At 60.3% G+C, this 20669-nt stretch overlaps 2 protein-coding genes across 2 annotated transcripts; one reads left to right on the top strand and one right to left on the bottom strand.

Moving 5' to 3' along the window:
- Window positions 1-423: 423 nt before the first annotated feature.
- Window positions 424-18122, top strand: LOC119098895 (zinc finger protein castor homolog 1; the record flags this gene model as incomplete). Its single annotated transcript, XM_037221940.1, is given in 17 exon segments — window positions 424-622; window positions 7238-7454; window positions 8138-8322; window positions 8741-8830; window positions 9283-9335; window positions 9393-9472; window positions 9766-10319; window positions 10714-10884; window positions 11262-11497; window positions 12447-12595; window positions 12997-13121; window positions 13501-13532; window positions 13649-13911; window positions 14555-14686; window positions 15263-15458; window positions 15849-16072; window positions 16502-18122. Coding segments are annotated over 17 exon segments (3178 nt in total), but the record flags the coding sequence as incomplete, so codon positions are not given.
- Window positions 18123-18538: 416 nt separating this feature from the next.
- Window positions 18539-20649, bottom strand: LOC119098894 (putative surface-exposed virulence protein BigA). The gene is made up of 3 exons (XM_037221939.1): window positions 20624-20649; window positions 19299-19664; window positions 18539-18617 (listed from the first exon to the last, which is right to left on the bottom strand). The coding sequence occupies exons 1-3, from the start codon at window positions 20647-20649 to the stop codon at window positions 18539-18541; spliced, it is 471 nt and encodes a 156-aa protein (XP_037077834.1).
- Window positions 20650-20669: the final 20 nt, after the last annotated feature.

Below are 20669 nucleotides of genomic sequence, written 5' to 3'. Positions count from 1 at the left end.
CGAGACGCCACCAGGACCACAGGAAGCACATCACTTTGTGGTGGAGCCCCGGGATATGTGGATACATTGCGGGGGTCTAGGACAGGCAGGGGAGGGGCAGGAGTCGCATGGCCACGGAACGAGTGGGACTATCGCAGGACCATGCGGCGGACGGGTCCGTAACCGCGGGCCAAGGGAACGGGAGGTCTATAATCGGACGGTGCTAATCCCTGCACACGGGCTGGCCGAAGAGGCCAGAGTGTTGCAGGTTTGAGCCGGGGGAATCGGCGGAAGACTACCGCCGAACTCAAAGTGGGCGGATGTGAAGGGCAGCCCGCTTTTGCTGGGCTCCACTGGCCGCGTTGTTGTGCCAGGCCGGGAGGGTGCGGACTGAGTGTTACAAATGACGTGCCAGACGAATGAAGATGGGTCGTTGTTCTTCAGGGAGCACTTCCACTGCCTGGAGTGCAACTCGCGCGTGTTCGTGAAAAAGGAGGAGATGATCCGCCACTTCAAGTGGCACAAGAAGCGAGACGACTCGCTGCAGCACGGCTTCATGCGCTACTCGCCGACCGACGACTGCGGCGACCGCTACCCCGACTGCAGCCACAACCGCAAGCAGACCCACTACCACTGCCTCAAGGTGAGCGATGCTCGGGCCGCGGTGCCGGTTGAGAGGTGAGAGGGCGCTTACACCGCGCCGTCCTCACGGCGAGAGGACGCTCACACTCACCGCTCACTGAGTGGCAGACCCGCTGCTGTCCGGGTGAAGATGATAGCAGCACTGGCTGGAGATAGCCGCGTGACGTTTGTCTCTGGGTTAGCGAACGAGTGGCTTCCGCTCCCGACCGTCAATGCCGATAACATCCCCGAACGTTTTGGCCGCGAGCGCGCCTGAAATCGGCGTGTCATCTCACCGGTAGCACGTGTCCGCATGCAGCCGACATCGCCAAACAGCCGCGAGCCGACAGCCGCGCGCGCGCCAACTCTGCGAGCAGGTACACAGCCTGACCGGAAGTGCGGCCAGCGCGTGCTGGTCATCATCGCAGCGCGGTGTGACGCGTCGGCTCGACGAGCCACTTTTTCTCGGCTGGGATGTGTGGTGTTGACGGTGACGGTGGGCGCCCGTTCTGTCAAACACTGTCGGCGCCGAGCCATTGCAGAGCGGCCGCCACCGGCGCGCACCGCGCGATGCCACGATAACCCAGAGCCGGCAAGGCCGACGTCGTTGGTGGTATGGGGAAGTGGGTAAATACGCCGGCCGCCACATCCGCGCCTCTGGTTGCACGTGTCGTTATGTTAGAGGCGGGAGCCCGCCTGCGTGACAGGCCGTGATGAACCTGTGCAGCCTGGACGAGTCGGGGTTTTGTGCAGCTTGTGTCACTCACGGTAAATAATTTTCCGTTTTGCCTTCGATGCGCAGCGGTCTCGCACAAATGTGCGAACAATTGGGCTCAATTGGAGGCGATCAGTGTTATCCTCTGCACTCCTCTGGCCTTTGTGGCGTCACTGACGCTGCCATTGTACGTTGTGTGCTCTGTGTCCGGTAAGCACCATGACCAGCCTCTGTATATGTGAAGAGTGGCGCTGTCCGGGCTAATGACAGCCGGGCAGCGCCGCTGCTGACAGTCCACCTCTGCTGGCCCCAATCATAACGGTCCCAGCCGGTTGATTACAGTAGTAGGTGGAACGGTTTTCGTGATATGGTTTCGTGGAATGGCAATGCGGCGATCAGATGGTTCCGGAGTGATGAAGCCGGAAAGACTGGCGCAGACTTGCGCCAAGCGCGATCTATGGAGTATGGCAGGATTTCCTGACACTCGACATTGATGATGGTGTACGTTTTCGCATTGTGATGAATAGCATGAGCACGAGGTCATTCAGTTTACTTATGGTTATTATCTGATGACTGCTTGAAGCAATATTTTCTGACGTTATATACTGCGTCATATATTCAGTGGGATGGTTAACGTATTCTTGACTCCGCCACTTCTCTCTCGATTGCCGTTTATTTTTCTCAAATCCGACCTTATGCGCCCACCACCTCATGCGGTTCGTACCGTTTAGTCCGTCTGCGAGTCGCATCACTGAGTTAGTCGAGACCGCCTAGCCCAGACTGGGAAGCACGGACCACGTGGTCCGGGCCGTTCGGTTCACCTGCGAATCACGTGGACTGGACTTGTAAGCCGCGCGGCCGGGACCCGAAGGATGGGAGCGTGGTCCAAACGTTCTTGTGTCCACCAACGTCCTGACCGCCCGCATAACGTGGCAGACTCTGCTCAATACCCATTAGTGGCGCACCGAGGCCGTGCGGAGCGATCGAATGCCGGCGCTGCCTGTCACGAACACGCAGTCGTCGCCACCACTTCCGTGGAATGTCGGTACTTGGCCGGTAAACACATAAGCTCGGACTTAAGTGTCCCCGGAACCGTGACGCCCTGCCGTGTCCGCGCCGGGCTCGGGCGCCGCCGCTGCAGGGACGGGGAGCCGGCCGCCGCCCCGCTGCAGGGGCGGGGAGCCGGGCGCCGCCCCGCTGCTGGGGAGCCAGGCGCTGCCCCGCTGCAGGGGCGGGGAGCCGGTCGCTGGATCCGCGGCGCCTGTGAGTCGGGTCCGCTGTCGGACGCTTTGCACGGTGGTGTTAGTGCGTGCCGACCCACGCCGGAACGGCAATTGGAGCTGACGTCTGCTGCACTTGATGGCGGCGGGAATACCACGTGACTCATGGCCGACGTGTGCCGCCCAGTTGACGACGAGGGTGACGACATCGCCGCTGTTCAGACGATGTCGCCGATTGGTGCGATGTGGCCGCTGTCGTGACGGGATGTGGCGCTCGGTTCGCGAAGACCTCCAGTCGGATGTCAACCTCCGAAGTTTTGAGACCGGCCCAAAATCACGGCTGGAAGGCCCTGGAACCGTGACCAGGCGCTCGGCAGGGCACCTCAGCGCTGTTACGCCACTACCGCATCAGGGCATTCCAGGCTTTGGCTTGGAGACTTGGACGTCTGTAAAGCTGCTCAGCATTTAGGATAGAGACGTCCGAATAAAAAATTCATGACACGGTATGGCGATGAAAGTTAGTGATCGATGCATAGCAATGGTGATACGTAGCCTCTGCAATGCCACGGCCAATGCGCATAAGTCAGTTATTGGGTCTTAAGGGCGTGTCAACTACAATAGTTATTTTCGTCCCATTGCCCACAAGCGCGACGCGCGAGTGTGTGTAATTCGGTTTGATGCCTGCCGTATGCCACCGATTTATCGAATGCGTCGAGCACAGTGCCGCAGCATCTGTCGGAGCAGTGTTCAGGGCCGCCCGGCGATCATGACGTCTCCAGCGGCAGATTAGAAATGTGACGCGTCTGTGCTCCATATATTCGTGAAGCCCGGGCAGCAGAGTCCATGGATGCATTTAAATGTGCCTCGTCTGCCGTCTGCAGTCGCTGATAGGATCACCTGTCACGTCTGCAGCAGAGGTCGGAATCCTGCACGGCCTCATGCAAATTTCGCTCTAAATCGGACGAATTATCAGCAGCCTGCATCCGCGGTCAGGTCGAGAAAGCCGATTGGCGCTCACCGTCTGTAAATTAGCCAATCAATTATCGTCTTCCCGGTGACGTCAGCTCGCGACAAGATCCATAAACAGTTCCGTATTTTACTTATCCGACACTGAGAGTCATGGTTTGCTTTTTACTCTGTAAACCATCGCAGGAGGGTTTCAGCGTAAGCACTCGATAAAGCAGAAGCCGCCATCTGCAGATGCCGCGCGGACAAGCCCGGCTTTGTCCGAATAGAGAATGCCTTTTCGCCGGGTCTGTCGCCATGTTTTTCGATGTCCGCCGACTGGGAGGTCGGGACACGGATGTGGTTGACCGGAATCCTTCGGCCCGGCTGCGAGGTCGAAGGCGAGGCTCTCCGGTGCGGGGTGAACTCATCACTGGCGGCTGCTGCTGGGCGCCGGCGCGTTCACCGCCCTCCCGCCGCTCCGTCGTGCGGGGACGCCACGCCGTGTTGGCCGACTTGCTCGTCAGGCCAGCTCACCACTCCGGCTCTGCGAAATGACGGGGCAAAGCGATCAATGCGCTGATGGGGTACCTGCGCCAACAATCGTTCGTGTCGTCTGCGAGCTGTTGTTTACCAACTAAGTGTCTGGCTGATTTAGCCATCTGACCGTCACTACGTCTTAATCGGAGGTGGCCCTGTGGGTGGCGGCAGAAGCTCTGAGCCGCCCATCATTTAAGAACCGGCAGGCTGTGCAGAATGACCCGGATTCAAGCCCATGACCTGGCTTCGGCCTCAGCACCGTAGCCGCTAGCGCCCTCGATAGCTCTTGGCCCGGCTCGCTCCTGAGCGACGACCCGCCGACCTTGTGGAGCTGCGCGACGCGGCCCATCCGACCCCGGCGGGCGCGACCTCGGGCGCCGACGGTGGACAATAGCCAGCCGCGCCGTACGCCGCCGCGCTCTGCAGCCATGATTCAAGGCGGCCCGTGTAGCTCTCGGGGGTCTGTGATGTCATTCACGACATGACGCCATACGCCGTCGTCAGGGCTTCCCGGCGGCCCAGCGACCAACGACCAACGACCAACGACGACATTTGGAGCATGAACCGGTCGAGCCGTTTCGTAAATAGCGATGCAAATGACGAGGTTTGAAACTGGTATATGGACGGTTCAAACACTTGTGCTGCGCGTAGCAAATTATTCCTGACATCCGCGGGCAAGTTGAAAGAATCTAGTATGCATTCTCGCCCTCAGACACTTCGCTCGTAAAGCTGACAAATGCGTTCGTGAAAATATGAGCAGACGCCACCGTGCAAGAATTATCATCGGTATGCGTCGTGTACCACAAAACCTGGTGTCATCCCGGCCTTGCAAACCTCGGTATCAGCCGCAATGATTGGCGCATTTGACGTGAATGGAGCTAATCGCACACAGCGACCAAGACTGGCAGCGGCCCGTCAGCTCGTCCGCAGATGGCGCGCCCCACTGACGGCGCCGCGCTCCGCCGCTTGGCGGTGTTCGCACCAGCGACGCGCGGCCGGGGTGGCGCGCCACGAGCCGCGGCTGACCGGCGGCGCGGCGTGCGGCCCGACCTGCGACCGGTCACCGGCGAGCGGCAGGCCACGGCCGGGTCACGGGGCGTCGCCACGACTTACAGGGCCGAGCTCACGAGCCGACCCGGCAGTAACGGCCCGCGCCGCGCGCTGGGCGCCATTTGTCAACCCGAAAATAACCACCTCTCGAGTTTTGCATCAGTTGTGCAGCTGGGCAGCGCCGAACGGCGCCAGTTTGCACACTTGCTCACGATCCTAATGGCCCAATACAGGCGTCGGCTGGGTTAACGGCTGCATTGTGAGTGATCGGCAAGGCATGCGTAACGAGTGCTCCGCCGGAGGGGAGGCAACGGTCCGGTCGTTCCCCCGCAGCGTACATGTAACCGCGGCAACCGCCTGGCACCTGATCCACGCCTGAACCCCGCCTCTGCCCTTCCTCCGCCGGTCACGCGGCCGTCACCGGGCCGGGGTGGCTGCGGCGGCTGCCTGCGGTGGCCGCTGCCGCCGCGCAGCCGCGCGGTCGGGCCGCCGCGGACGGGCGCCGGCCACTGCACGGCGGCGCGACATTGCCGGCCCAACGAGACATGAGGTCACCGGACCGGCGCCAGCGTCAGCGCCCGCTGGGGTGGTCCTGCACCGGCGCGGCGACCCGCCGCCGCGCTTCCGTGTGGCGGCCGGCCCTCGGACGTCAAGCCGCCGCGGCTCCCGGCCCTCGGACGTCCAGCCGCCGCGGCTCCCGGCCCTCGGACGTCCAGCCGCCGCGGCTCCCGGCCCTCGGACGTCCAGCCGCCGCGGCTCCCGGCCCTCGGACGTCCAGCCGCCGCGGCTCCCGGCCCTCGGACGTCCAGCCGCCGCGGCTCTCGGCCCTCGGACGTCCAGCCGCCGCGGCTCCCGGCCCTCGGACGTCCCGCCGCGGCTACCGGCCCTCGGACGTCCAGCCGCCGCGGCTCCAGGCCTCGGACGCCGTCACCTCGAACCCCCAGGCCTCGGATGGCGTCAAGTGGATCTCCCAGTTCCTGGCTGTTCGGCTGTTGCATAGCTAGTCTACAGATGTTCAGCCCTTGGATATCCTGTTCTCGGACATCAAGTCCGAGAAAACACCCATTTCTTGGATATCCGTTGGTGGGATATCCGGTCCTCGTATGTACATTCCCAGGGCGTCAGTGCCTATATATTCGACACTCAAACGCCCAGTCCTGTAAATCCAGTATTGAGGTAGTCTGTCACCAATGCGTAGACCGTGAGCGTTCAGTCCGCGGCCGTCCTGTTCCCGCATATTCTGTTGCCTAATGTACAGTCCTTGGATATTGAGTTCCAGATGCCAAGTCCTCGGATGTTCTGCCCCAGCCGTTTGACCTCCTGTCCTCGGATATGCGGCCCCCAACTGAGGTGCTCCGCCATCCTGTCTTCATAACTCCTGACATACAGTCCCTGAATCCCCAGCCCATGGATGCCTCTTTCCAGGCGCCAGGCCTTCGCATAACCAGTTCTTGGACGGCCGGTCCCTGATTGTCCGTTTCAAAGTGCCTTCACCAATTGTGCTTACCTCGGCCGTCGTGTCGTTCTTTGCCGGACTTTCTCGCATGAAGGCCAGGTTCCCATGCTGATAAGCCATCTCAGATCAGGGGCAATCTTTCGTTGCAAGCCCAACAGGTGTTAATTAGTAGCAAGCACCAGGTGCATTCTAGAACCTTCTTCTTCGGACGGCTGATGTCACGTTCGAATGTGCACTTCACCACGCAAAACCCATAGGCATCCCCCACCGACCACCATTCGCACTACGTCGTGAAATGCGCTGGCCGCTGTCGGTTCCATGCGTCTCACGTTGCCCAGTGACGGCATGCCCTCCCCTCCCGCTCCCGCTGGGGGCTACGTACGACCGCAGTCCGCATAATCGCCGTTGGAATCCGCGATAACGTGCTGGAAATTCTGAAGCGGCGTTTAGATGCTGCTGCATCTTGCAAATGCACCTAACCGCTTGTGGTTTATGGTTTGATCCCGGAGCGGCGCGGCGATAACTCCTTGCAGCGCCAGCTGGAGGCAATTTACGGCGACGGGCCGCCAATATGTTCTCATCCGCTTCCTGCAGGTCTGCGCGGTCCCCGGAGCGGCGTGACGGTAGCGGCGCCGATGTACTTCGCTGACTCCGCCCGCTCTGTCGACGCCAGCCCCGTCTGACCGCCCCCCCCCCCCCCCGCCGCCGCAGGAGAGCTGCGACAAGGTCTACATCTCCACCTCGGACGTGCAGATGCACGCCAACTACCACCGCAAGGACTCGGCCATCCAGCAGGAAGGCTTCCAGCGGTTCCGCGCCAGCGAGGACTGCGGCGTCGAGCTGTGCTGCTACCAGGGCCAGCGAACCACCCACTTCCACTGCAAGCGGCCCGGCTGCAGCTACACGTTCAAAAACAAGGCCGATATGGGTAGGTGGTCGGCCGGCGGAGGTGGGGCTGACCTTGCGCACTGACCTCTGTTCAGAGGGGTCAGGCCGTTTTGGTAGCACGGGATGCGCGTCTCCCTCTTCGCCTTGGCGTTGATAAGTGTACTACTTCAATTATTTGACGATGACTGTCGCTGATGTTCTTCTTTTCCTTTCGTTGTCATTGCAACTTATGTTAAGCTGTTCCGGTCTATACCCACCAAATGTATCGGGAAAAGTTTGGTGCATCCCAAAATCGGAAGCGCTCATTGTCATGGTCACAAGTCGTGATTAGTTTGGGGTCTGTTTACGGTATACTCGTACGGCTTTACCCTCCACCTACCCTATCCACCTCCGTTATGTCCTGATGTCGAAATAGGCACAGTATCGGCTCGATACAATCGTTCCCACCCCGAAGAATAGAAGGTAACGAAAGCCACATCGTCAATAGGCCTGAATTCTAATGCCAAGAGTAATGGATCTCTGGCTTGTTATTTCACCTGCTTCTCGCGAAGTTATCGTGGAAACCTGCCGTCAGTATTGTGCCAGCATGCGTCAGCTGGCGGCGAGACGGCGCGTGTCTGATCACTGCACCGAGGTACCGATGCCAGACCCGCCACGAGCGCGGCGTTACCCGGCGCAGGTCATCAGGGCAGCACCACACTCACCACGTGCTGCCCCTTACAGAAAAACACAAAACGTACCACATTAAGGACGAACAGTTGAACAAGGACGGCTTTAAGAAGTATATTAAGCACGACCACTGTCCGTTTGAGAACTGCCGCTTCAGCAAGGTGTGCAACCACATCCACTGCATACGTCCCGGCTGCAGCTACGTACTGCACTCGTCCGGACAGCTGTACTCGCACAAGGTACGACGCGACGCTGCTCCAGCGGCTCCACACAGCAAACACGGCGTTCTAGGTGTGCTGAAGTGCAGTTTAAGTGTACAGTTTCGAGCCATGTGGCTTTAAACGCGCAATTTGTATTGACAGGGACGGTATGGCCGTCGGGACTGATTCACGGTCAGCACTTAAGCCGATATCTTCTGCTGTGTTATCTGACTGTGACGCGATTTGGATCGTTTTCTGTTAGCTTTCGTGTACGGCATTTGTAAGAACACATTCCCATGTTCATCATGTTCATCCCGATCTATGACGATCTTCAGCGCAGGGTAATCGGGTGGATAGAGCCGCATCACCTCGAGTGATAGTGACGTCGGACCTCTGCGTGAGCGCAGGTCAGTACACTGATGAATGTTTGCACCATATCCGGATGTCTGTCTTTCAGCGCAAGCACGAACGTCAAGACAGCGAGATGGCCTACCGAACCTATCGGATGTCCCAGAGCCTACCGCGGGAGGGGAACTTCAACGAACAGGTGGGTGATCGTTGCAGAATGCTGGGCTATCAGGCAAGTGGAGGCAGCCGTGGTGGCTAGGAAGCAATGCTTTTTTAGATGACCGAGGGATATTCAGAACACGGAGGCGAGCCAGATACCCGTATGGACAGGCTTCGCCTGCACCTCCATCTATGGCAATAATGGGATAGTTCGCAGGTGGCCGGTAGATGGCAGACATATCAAGTCGCGGTAGCTCCCCGGCCACTCGCGTGTTGCAAACCGTGTACTGACATCAAGACACACTTCAGCTGTTTTACTCGGCCAGTGCCTTGCCCCGTGCGTCGGCCTCTCTTGTGACGACGGTTGGTTCTCATCACGACCCGATAGTCCTTGGCCTCGGCGAGCGTGTCGGCGTCCACCAGGCTGGGCCGAGTCCGTGGCTTCCAGGGGCGTTAGCGGCCGCCTCTCTGACCTTCATCTGCGGCCGGCAGTTTCCCCTGGCGGCGGCGCTCAGCTCAGCCCAGCTCAGCTCCCGGACTGGTTCGCCGGCGCTGGGTCAGCTCAGCCAGCCCAGCCCCAGCCCCAGCACCAGCCCCTGCAGCGTGCAGTCGCCGCTGCCGGCCAGCCCGTCGGCCGCCCTCAAAGCCAGCCCGTACGGCCGGCTCGGCGCCATGTTTCCAGGTAAGTGCTGCACGCTACGTACTGTAACTCGTGTTTTCGTCGGGCCATAAACGGGTTGTGTAGTGGTTTGGACCATTGCTCGTGAGGTGTTCCTTGTCCGGCAGACAGCAACAATGATGGCGGACGCTTGCTTGCAAGCAATTTTGCGTATGCCGCTCAAAATCCTTACACCTCCGTATGCAATGTGATGCGCCTCGTCGCCATCAGCACCAAGATGCTGTGCACCTACATCTGTGCTGTGTCCACTGAGTCGCTCGCTGTTTGCTGATTACGACTCGCCTTCCGACCGGCAGGCATTCTGACGCCATCCAGCTTCGCGCTGGAGCCGCTGGCGCCGCAGGACATGAAGTCGTCGGACCCCAGCGACATGCCGCACCTGCCGGAGGCCGAGCTGATGCAGCGCTTCGTGCTGCAGCTCACAGATGGCAGCACCTGCGACGTGGCCGGCTGTGAGTTCTCGGGCTCGACGCACTTCCACTGCAGCCAGCCCGAGTGCGGCGTGCTTTTCCAGGCGCGCGACAGCGCGCTCGAGCACGCACGCAACCACGAGCAGCAGCAGCACGTGACGCTGACGTACTACGAGGAGGTGGCAGCCTCGGACGACCCGTGCCCCTGCCAGCAGCACTGCCTGTACCGCGGCAAGGAGCGCCACTACCACTGCAACTGGGAGGGCTGCTCCGAGATCATCCTGCTCAGCGACAAGCCGTTCCGTAGGCTCGACCACTTCAAGATGCACGACTACTCGCGCCGGCTGGCGCTCTCCAAGGACACTTCGCCGCTGCCTTACTCGTCGCCCGAGGCGATGCTGCAGCGACGCGCTCGGCCAGCCGGCGCCGCGCCGTTTGAGGTGCGTCTCGCTGCGGCGGCGGCCGGTCGGCTGATGCGGTTAGCGCGCCAGCCCGTCCTGGGCTTAAGAGCTTCATTCGGACGGTACAATGAGCGGTGAGCGAGGTTGTGGATCGCCTCGCTCAAATTTCACGTCCGCTCTGTTGTGGCCTTCTGCTTCCGTATATATATATATATATATATATATATATATATATATATATATAGATATATAGATATATATAGATAGATAGATAGATAGATAGATAGATAGATGGATAGATATTAATAGTGCCGGTGCCCTCCCTCCCCCTCCCCAGGTGATAGCTTGATACCTGCCTCTGGTTCAAGAAAAAACATCATGGACAGGAGGGGGTGCGTATGTGTCGCCCTACTGACAGACTGGCCTTCGGCAGGTGCCTGTGCCCGGGGCGCTGCCCTTTCCACCCGGGGTGTTCGGTTCGTTCAAACTGCCCAAGCCGTGGCCTTTGATTCGGAACGCGGACGTCCCCTCACTCCCAGTGACGTCATCGGCAAGCTCTCCGACGGAAGTGCAGCCGGGCAGCAAGTCTTCAGAACGGAGCGACGTGAGTTCCTCACGGCGTTGGCAAACCGACAGCTTGTCATTGCTTGACATAGAGCCAGTTCCTCATCTGTTGCATATTTGGCCTCACGTCATGCCCACCCCGCTATTCATTGTCCATGAACTACGTCAGCAGCTGAAATGTGAGTGATAAATGGTAAGATTATGATCAGGTTGCAGCAAAAGCTTCATCGTTACATCAGCCGCGTGACGGCTATTTGCACCAGCTCAGAGTCTTTCTCCTTCAGAGTGGTTAACGCGGAAACGCTGCCAGTGGCGGCGCTTGGTGTTGACTTCAGCCCCCCGCCGAGCACGAGTGTGACCTGGGCGCCGCACTGGCCCGCACGGTGCGCCCAACTGACCAGACCCGGTGCGCCGCAGCGGGACCCGACCGACGGGTTTCGGGAGTACGCCGAGGACGCCACCTGCACCGACGCCGACTGCGCGCACGCCGGCCGACGCCACTTCCACTGCGCCCACCCGCGCTGCTTCTTCGCCAGCGCCGACACCGAAGACCTGGGCAGCCATGCGCGGGACTTCCACGACAACGTCAACATCCTCGAGGGCTTCGTGTTCTTCAACCGTGACGTCGACTGCAAGATGGCTGGCTGTCTGAGGTTAGGGTGCTGAGGAGGACCGAACGAGTGAGGCTGTCTGAGGTTAGGGTGCTGAGGAGGACCGAGCGAGTGAGGCTGTCTGAGGTCAGGGTGCTGAGAAGGACCGAGTGAGTGAGGCTGTCTGAGGTTAGGGTGCTGAGGAGGACCGAACGAGTGAGGCTGTCTGAGGTTAGGGTGCTGAGGAGGACCTAGCGACTGAGGCTGTCTGAGGTTAAGGTGCTGAGGAGGACCGAGTGAGTGAGGCTGTCTGAGGTTAGGGTGCCGAGGAGGACCGAGCGAGTGAGGCTGTCTGAGATTAGGGTGCTGAGGAGGACTGAGTGAGTGAGGCTGTCTCTGCAATTTGTTGCATGGTTGAGAAGATGTAACGATGTCAATAGATCATTTCAGTTTGTTCGTGTAAAATCGTTGGCTTGCAGAAATATTCTTGACGCTGTTTCCTGGTAGATTTTCCGGTAATTCGGTCCATATCATCGAATAGCATCGCTTTTTGACTTTGGTGTAACCCAATGGGTGATGATAACTACAGCGATTAACCTAGTGAGATCTATGACAGGCATGCAATAAGAATTTTCCTCGGGGGCGGGCAAATGTATTTCCTTTTTTAAACTCCTGCGGGTTCTGACTGCATTCCCGCGAAATCGCGCAGCATTTAGTGTAAATCTCTTCTCTGGTTTCACCTTTTCTGGTATGAATCTCGTCCGGGGGGCAGTGTCCTTCGTCCCATTGACTGCACCCATTGATCTTCAGCTGAGAGGATGCAGCTGTTCCGGTATTGAGTGTATAGACAGCTGTCGAGCCTCTTCCCCCGGTAGCCTGGACGCGGCACATCCCGTTCCCCTGACCTCGTCGCTGACCCCTGACCCGTCCGCAGCAACAAGGTGAACCGGCACTTCCACTGCACGCGGCCCGGCTGCGGCCACTCGTTCGCTGACCCCTGACCCGTCCGCAGCAACAAGGTGAACCGGCACTTCCACTGCACGCGGCCCGGCTGCGGCCACTCGTTCGTGCGTTATCTGGCCATGACGGAGCACGACCAACAACATAAGGCCCGGGCGGCCGCCGGTTCTCCGCCGCCGACCGCCGCCAACGGACAGACAGGTGGGCCCCGCGCAGCCGCGCCCCGCCGCCCCCCCCCCCCCCCCCCTCCAACTGCCAGCCGTTCACAGAGGCTGCACGTGTTCGGTCGGCAGAGGCTTAGCGGGCACACTTTGCAGTGAGGTGAAGTGGGAAGTTGAGATTTCAGTACTCAAAGGGCGTTTGATTTGACTTGATTTCTCGGTTTTGCATCGGTGCACTCAATATTTCGTTCTGTCCGGCGATAAATCTGACAGTCCAACATGAACGCAGTGACAATGTGACAGTACAACATGAGCCTGACATCTTGCATGCGTCTGCCGCCCTGGTCTTGTCCAACATCCATCGCCAGCACGCCGACTGTTCGTCCTGGCAGGGAAGGTCTCGCCCAGCACCTTTCTGACGTCAGTGCGTCCCGTCCGCAGGCTCTCCGGTGGTGAAGGCGGCCGGCACCTACTACCCGCTGTCGGCGTTCGCCACGCCCGGCATGCCGCAGGGTCTGGTGCTGCACTCGCGGCTGACGGAGCGGAGCTCGCCGCCGGCGCCGCCCAGCCCCGGCCGCTCGCGCTCGCCACCGCAGGCCGAGCCGCCCGCCGACAAGCGACCCCAGCAGCAGCCGCACCAGCCGCAGCAGCCTGGTACGCAGCAGACGCGACGGCGCCGGGGGCGCAGTGGGAAGGGAGGGGAGGGGCAGCCACGTGGGAGGGCGGCGACCACGCCGCGTGGGATCCGGGAACAGCTTGTTGCTGCCATTTCCTGCAGCAAGCCCCGGGTCGTCTCATTTGTTCGCTTGTGTAAAATATTAATTGTCCTGCAGATACAGCTTACAGAGTGATTTGCTCACCAGCCCTTCCGCGTTGCGCTGTACCCACGTGACGCGTCGTGAACTGAGCCTGAATCCAGCGGCACGCGAGCGCGGGGTGCCGCAGAGCTCGGGGCTCGGCTCACCTCTGATGACCTTGTTTGCGCGCTCGTTCCTGGCCCGCGTTTGATCTGGCGTCTGACCTCGGCTGTGACGTGACCCCTGACCTGCGCTGCGCTCCGCCAGGCACGGACCTGATGTCGCGGCTGCTGCAGTCGCCGGCGCCGCCGCGACGACCGGCGGCGCCGCCCGTCTCCGAGAGCTTCAGCCACTTCCTCGACGAGCAGGCGTGCGGTCCGGCCCTTCTGCAAGCTCAAACGGCGCGAGCACTTCCACTGCGAGCTGTGCAACCAGGCGTTCGGAGAGGCGGAGAAGCTGCACCCGCACCTGGAGCGACACGCCGAAGGCTGGCAGTCGCCACAGGCCATCCCCGAGCCGCCACACGCCGAGGACGAACAGAAGCGCGACGCTCGCAGAAGTGAGACCCCAGGCGCCGCACCGTCCCCGCGGCGGAACAGACGCCGGGGCGGACTGTGGAATGTCTGGTGACAGGCGCTGGATGTGTAGGCATCGTAACCGCACGGAATGTCTGGTGACAGGCACTGTAATTGTAGGCATCGTAACCGTGCGGAAGGTCTGGTGACAGGCACTGGAGTTGTAGGCATCGTAACCGTGCGGAAGGTCTGGTGACAGGCGCTGGAGGTGTAGGCATCGTAACCGTGCGGAAGGTCTGGTGACAGGCACTGGAGTTGTAGGCATCGTAACCGTGCGGAAGGTCTGGTGACAGGCACTGGAGTTGTAGGCATCGTAACCGTGCGGAAGGTCTGGTGACAGGCACTGGAGTTATAGGCACCGTAACCGTGCGGAAGGTCTGGTAACAGGCGCTGGAGGTGTAGACATCGTAATCGACTCGGCTCTTGTGCTGTAGCGTAGCAGATGCCTCACCCTGATCGCATCATCGCATGTTCTATGCCGGATGTCACGACGTACTTGTTGATGGCGTTGGCGTCGATACTGCACGGAACGTGGCGATGTTCCCCTGGTACGCCTGCCGCGGCCTGAAGCCCACGGCTGTGCCGGGAGTCAGCCGCCGTCGGTAACACGGCTCCATGTCTTGGCAGACGTTCCCGGCGCCGAGGTGATGCCGGAGATGCCGCGGCATCCGATGCTGCCGTTCCACCCGTTTGCGCATGCCCCGTTCCTTGGCTCGGAAGGGTTCCTGCTACGGCCGACGCTGCATCCGGCGCTGGCAGGTTCGTGCCCCCCCCCCCCCCCCCACACACACACACGCACATGCACGCACGTTGCCGTGGTGGCAGTTAGCGTCGGATGAGCGAGGGCGTACAGTAGCCGGCAGGGGCTGACCTGGTAGAGTAGCTAACTGAGTCATCACTGCGCATGGGGTACGGCCTCTGTTATGCGGGGCATACAATAGCCGGCAGGGGTTTAGTTCAAAAAAGGTAGTCAAAGCAAGTAAGCACCATACAGAACAGACGCATTACAACTGCGCACCATGGCTCGTCGTTTTGCGTCGCAATTTATTTTTCTGCAGCACGTAACAGTGATATCAACTCTATGTTACTCGTAGGAAATGTGCGTGTTGTTCCAATGACATTTCCGTCTCCCTCCACTCGATAGTCACCAATATGTTACTCGTAGGAAATGTGCGTGCTGTTCCAATGAGATTTCCGTCTCCCTCCACTCGATAGTCACCAACGTTTCCACCGACGGGCGCCGATTCACACATCCGTCACCCTTAATGTCCCTTAACCCTTAATGTCTCCCCTTGTCGACAGAGCATGACGCTGCCCCTTCCCTCCGTCCGGCAGGGTTTCCGATGATGTCGCCACAAAATGGCGGCTTCCCACTGTCGATGAGCGCTGCCCTGTTTGACCCGGCCCTGCTGACTCGGAAGCGTCTGGCGGCCGACGGGCCAGGTGACGCGCCTCGACCCGAGGTCAAGAAGCCACGCAACATGCGCATTCTCAAGGACGAGCCCGTGCCTGATGGCTATATTCGATTCAGGTACAACAAAGAGTACGCTATACGGTTTGTTATCTTATCTTTCTCCTTCTCTTTTCCTTGTCTATCAGTTTTGCTTTGTGAAAATCCTCCTTGCGATATGGCGTCGCATGGTTTGCTATCGTTTCCTCTGCAACGTAGACGATCATTTGGTCATAATATAAACGTGACGTCGAACCGTTCCTCACCAATGATCACGATCTCCATGTCTCGCACATGATAAAAGGTTGACGTATGCGATCGTCTCACAGACGCCACTAACGCAGTCAGGAGCCTTAACGTAATGCTCAACTTATATCTTATATTTGTCAATGTGGCTGACGTTGTTTTCGTCAGCCAGGCACGGTATAAGCCCTGCCCGGCGGTGCTAACCGAGACGCCCGCTCGCTGCAGATTCAACGAGGACTGCAAGTACCCGCACTGCGGCTACCGCGAGCACCAGACCCACTTCCACTGCGTGCGCAAGGACTGCGGCTACAGCTTCTGCGACAAGACCCGCTTCGTGCAGCACACGGCGCGTCACGAGCGCCTGGACACGCTGATGGGCGGCGACTTCGTGCAGTACCGGGCTAACATCCCGTGCGGACGCGACGCCTGCATCTACACCAACACTCTAGGTGGGTGCCGCGACCGGCGCGCTCCGGCCGCCGCCTGCCGTCCGCCGGGCCGCAGCGAGTCCCGGCGTGCCGGGGCTCGGCCGCTGCTCGGGGCTCGGCTGCTGCCCGAGGCGACCTCACGGAGTGCTGAGCTCATGTCACGGAGACCGAGATGAAGACGGCGATTTATTGGCTCTATGCTCTTCCGGGCGTGGTTTGAAGTTTTGGTGACGTTTTGTGGTGTTGTGGTGATTGAAAGTGAAGGTTGTCTGGTAAAAGTTCATGAACATTCTGGCATTATGAATAAAATAATATTTCTGAAGTACCGAATCGCGTGTGACGAAGGGGCTTTATCTCGTTACGAAATTGTCGTGTTTATGCTGAAATTTCGTGTCGTGTCGTGTACATGCTGATGATCGCCGCGCTGATATTGATCCTCACACATTCCAGATCAAAGGCAAAACAAGGCGTCGCACTTCCACTGTCTGAAGTGCGAGTTCGTTTGCACGGACACGAACAAGGTGGTGGCGCACCGCCGCCAGCACACCAAGCTCGACTCGATCACGCAGGCCGGCTTCGAGAAGTTCACGCCCAGCCAGAGCTGCAAGATCGAGACGTGCAACCACAACGGCAAGCAGACGCACTACCACTGCGTCAAGTGCCAGTACGCCGTGCTGGGGCTGAGTCAGATGTCGGCCCACAAGTACCGCCACATGGAGTGACGGTCGCCGCGGCGCGGTCGCTGGGGCGCGCGGCGCTCGAGGCTAGACGGTGCTCGGTCGGACTCGTCGCGCCTGGCTGGCTCCTCGGCTCACGACCAGCTCTTCGTCCCGGAGCGAGTGTGCCGCCGCGTTGTGCCCGCTGGTGCGCGTTCTGTTTCGTTGTCCGGTGGCCGACGTAGCGCGGCGCTGGTTTTGGTGCGTTACGAAGGCGTTGGTGGGCGCGCGCTCGCGCGTGCGTGGACCCCGCACGCTCTCTGACACGCAGGGGCGGCTGCACGGCGGGGTCCGTCTCCAGCACGCCCGGTGTGTAGGGTAAACAAATGTAGTGCTAGGTGGCGCAGAACGCACCTTCAGACGATTACTCACCGTGCCAAACGTAGCCCTAAGTTGTTATCATTCTTATTTTAATTGCGTTCCATTAGCTAGCGTGTTAATATTTATTATCTGCTTGCCAAGCGTCGTGTACATTTTGTTTATTTAGCCAGCCAGCACTCTTTAAAATGGGTTTACTAACAGGAGCTGGTGCACCGACGAGAACCTTTAGAGTAACAATACTCAGTGCCTTCAGAAGCCAGGGCCGCTCGCAGTCATATCGTCCTCATGTGCGCCGTGTTCGGTGTGAACAGCCCGGCCGCCTTCGTGAGCAGTTTTGCACCAATCACGACGAAGCGGGCCCCAGTGGCGCCACGGCTGAGTGCTATTGTCGTTGTTTCCGTATGCGTCTGTATCGGCAGAGGGTTTCGCCGCGAGCCGGCTGAGCCGCAGACGGCCACGCTTGTGGTTCAGAGTGCCGTTTTATCGCGCGCGCGCGTGTGTGCGTGTGTGTGTGCGTGTGCGTGCGTGCGTGCGTGCGTGCGTGCGTGCGTGCGTGTACATATTGAAATGTGAACTACGTGCCTTCCTAATCAGATCCGCGCACCGAGCTCGTGAATCCAAGTGCCTATATACGAGGAACGTGTGTGTCAAAATTGTCGTGCCATATACTATCAAACGGTATGGTCATACCGATCAAACCAGTGGCTTACCACGTGGCCTTGCTTCTTCTGCCGTCTGTTGCCGCCTCCGGGCTGGGGCGGCTCGGGACCGTCCGTCGCCCGCGAGTACCACAGCGCCGCCGGCCGGCGGGCCGCGCGGCCGGCCGCCGGCGGCGCCGCCCTGCCGGTGCTGACCACGCCCGGGGCATTTGTTTGTGTGCGTTATGTGGTGGGTTGTAGGGAAGGCGGCGTGCCGCGACAGACCCGGGGGCGGTCTCTAATTAGTTCCCGGGGCCGGAGCCGGGCCGGCGCGCGGCTGTGATGGGCCGGGCTCCCCGCCGCGCACCAGTGTGCAGTTTCAGAATACATTGCTGTCGGTACACGGGCTGTTTCGGACGCCGGGCCCGCACGGGGAAAAAGCCGGGAGTGCAGGAGGAAAAGATGGGGAGGGATACAGAGCCAGACGTGTGTGCCGTCTGCTATCTAAGAATTCCAAATCCAATATCTAAGAAACCCACGCTGCGTTGTTTCTTAGATAGCAGACGGGCCAGTGGAAGTTTCCCGGCGCTGTGAGGTTATGGCGTCTGGCGCGCCTCGTGTCGGCGGAGGCCTCGTGTCGGGGTCTGGCTGGAGAAGCTGCACAGTCCAGCCGCTGGAACACGGGCGGAGGCCCTCGTGTCGGGGTCTGGCGGAGAAACTGCACAGTCCAGCCGCTGGAACAGGGCGGAGGCCTCGTGTCGGGGTCTGGCGGAGAAACTGCACAGTCCAGCCGCTGGAACACGGCGGAGGTCTCATGTCTCGCGCCCCGTGTCGGGGTCCTGGCGGAGAAACTGCACAGTCCAGCCGCTGAGAAACTGCACCGTCCAGCCGCTGGAACAGGGTGGAAGGCGCCGCCGCAGCCGGTGTGCGCGCGCGGCGACGTACACCGATCACTGTGCCAAGTCAAAGCAGTGAAAGAGGTCGTCATGACCGCAGGAAAGAACGCTCCTTAGCATGGCGTACCCGAAAGAAGCCACTGCGTCGAAGGCGTGCAGACGATACACAGTGGTGGAACAAGCATTCAGAGGCGTTGTTGTCAACTGGAGGCCTTGGGACATGATGGTGCCGGTTGCCATGCGTCATCTTCCGATTTGAATTATCATCCCCACGTTAACATACCAACACCGTATGTACAAATTGATGGTTGTAACAGCAGAGGATCGGAACTCATATCAAGTACACCACGCACGCCTTATCACTGCCTCACACCTCCCATTATAACGCTGAGCTGCCTCAAATCACGGTATCACAACATATACCCACATTAAATTCACATGCATTCGCATTAAGTACGAGCGCTTTAGGCAGGTTGTTGTTTCCCACAATCGGTATTCATGGCGCGTTTTTGCTGTGGTCGGCGGCGACGACGGTACCTGCCGACGGCGGTACCGCTGGGGCCGGCGGGGCCGCGGTGGAGGCGGCGTTGGTTCACCGGCCGCCCCGCGGCTCGTGGGCGCCGGCGGCCCGGTGTCCTGCCAGCTTCGCTGCAGGAGACTTCGGTGGGGAGGTTGCCCGCCCCTGTCGAGCGGTGGCAGCTGCGACTCGCCCCCGCCGAGCGGTGGCAGCTGCGACCCGTCCCTGTCGAGCGGTAGCAGCTGCGACTCGTCCCTGTCGAGCGGTGGCGGCTGCGACCCGTCCCTGTCGAGCGGTAGCAGCTGCGACTCGCCCCCGCCGAGCGGTGGCAGCTGCGACCCGTCCCTGTCGAGCGGTAGCAGCTGCGACTCGTCCCTGTCGAGCGGTAGCAGCTGCGACCCGCCCCCGTCGAGCGGTGGCAGCTGCGACCCGTCCCTGTCGAGCGGTGGCAGCTGCGACCCGTCCCTGTCGAGCGGTAGCAGCTGCGACCCGCCCCCGTCGAGCGGTGGCAGCTGCGACCCGTCCCTGTCGAGCGGACGCAGCTGCGTCAGCCTCGTCGGCTGCGCGCTGTCCCTGCGCAGCGAGCGATGGTCGTCGTGCCGGCGGCGTGTCCTCGGCAGGTCGGCCGTACCTATGCTGACGACGGTCCGCGCGCTCAGGAGTGTTGCGCTGCCGGAGGACGCCCCGATTCCGTCGCTCTGCATCCAGCTGACCGGTGCTTCCCTGCCAGCATCCAGCTGACCACTACGTTCATGCCAACATCCAGCTGACCGGTACGTCCATGCCAGCATCTTCTGAGGAGCTCCCTCGCCGTCCTCCCAGCTGCCTCTGACATCCAGCTGACCGGTACGTCCATGCCAGCATCTTCTGAGGAGCTCCCTCGCCGTCCTCCCAGCTGCCTCTGACATCCAGCTGACTGGTACGTCCATGCCAGCATCTTCTGAGGAGCTCCCTCGCAGTCCTCCCAGCTGCCTCTGACATCCAGCTGACCGGTACGTCCATGCCAGCATCTTCTGGAGAGCTCCCTCGCCGTTCTCCCATCTGCCTCTAACATTTCATGCTCTTGCGGACAGAGGGGAGGCGACCTCTCGTGACGTATCTGTCACCGACGCAAGACAGACTGTAAGGCACTGGGGCTGAATTGTGGCGATTAGACCATCCTCCATCAGACCGTATGACGTCTGGCACCCCAGCCTGGCAGACCGTTCCGCTAGCTAGAGATATAAGCTTGCTCCTTCGGGTACCCGCACGGATCTCCCCGGCAATCTACCGTCCTGAGTACCCATCTGCTACTTTGTCGGGTGGTTCCGTCCAGCGAGGTCAGCGAGATCCACGTCCAGCCCTTGGAACGGTCGGGTAGCCGGCGCACGATGCATTAGGGTCTCAGGTCCCACTGACATGTCGTCACCGCCGGCACGCTTCACGGGCGGCGATGGCGATGGCGCGGCAGACCTGTGGTCGCCTTGTGGGGTTGTGCATCTCACCGCATCAGATCGCGGTTGGGCGTCATACCACCTCTCCTCCGACCAC

The sequence above is a fragment of the Pollicipes pollicipes genome, unplaced genomic scaffold, assembly GCF_011947565.3.
Source record: "Pollicipes pollicipes isolate AB1234 unplaced genomic scaffold, Ppol_2.1 Scaffold_4740;HRSCAF=5597_pilon_pilon_pilon, whole genome shotgun sequence".
NCBI lineage: Eukaryota > Metazoa > Arthropoda > Thecostraca > Pollicipedomorpha > Pollicipedidae > Pollicipes > Pollicipes pollicipes.
This window is presented reverse-complemented; position numbering and strand designations above follow the sequence as displayed.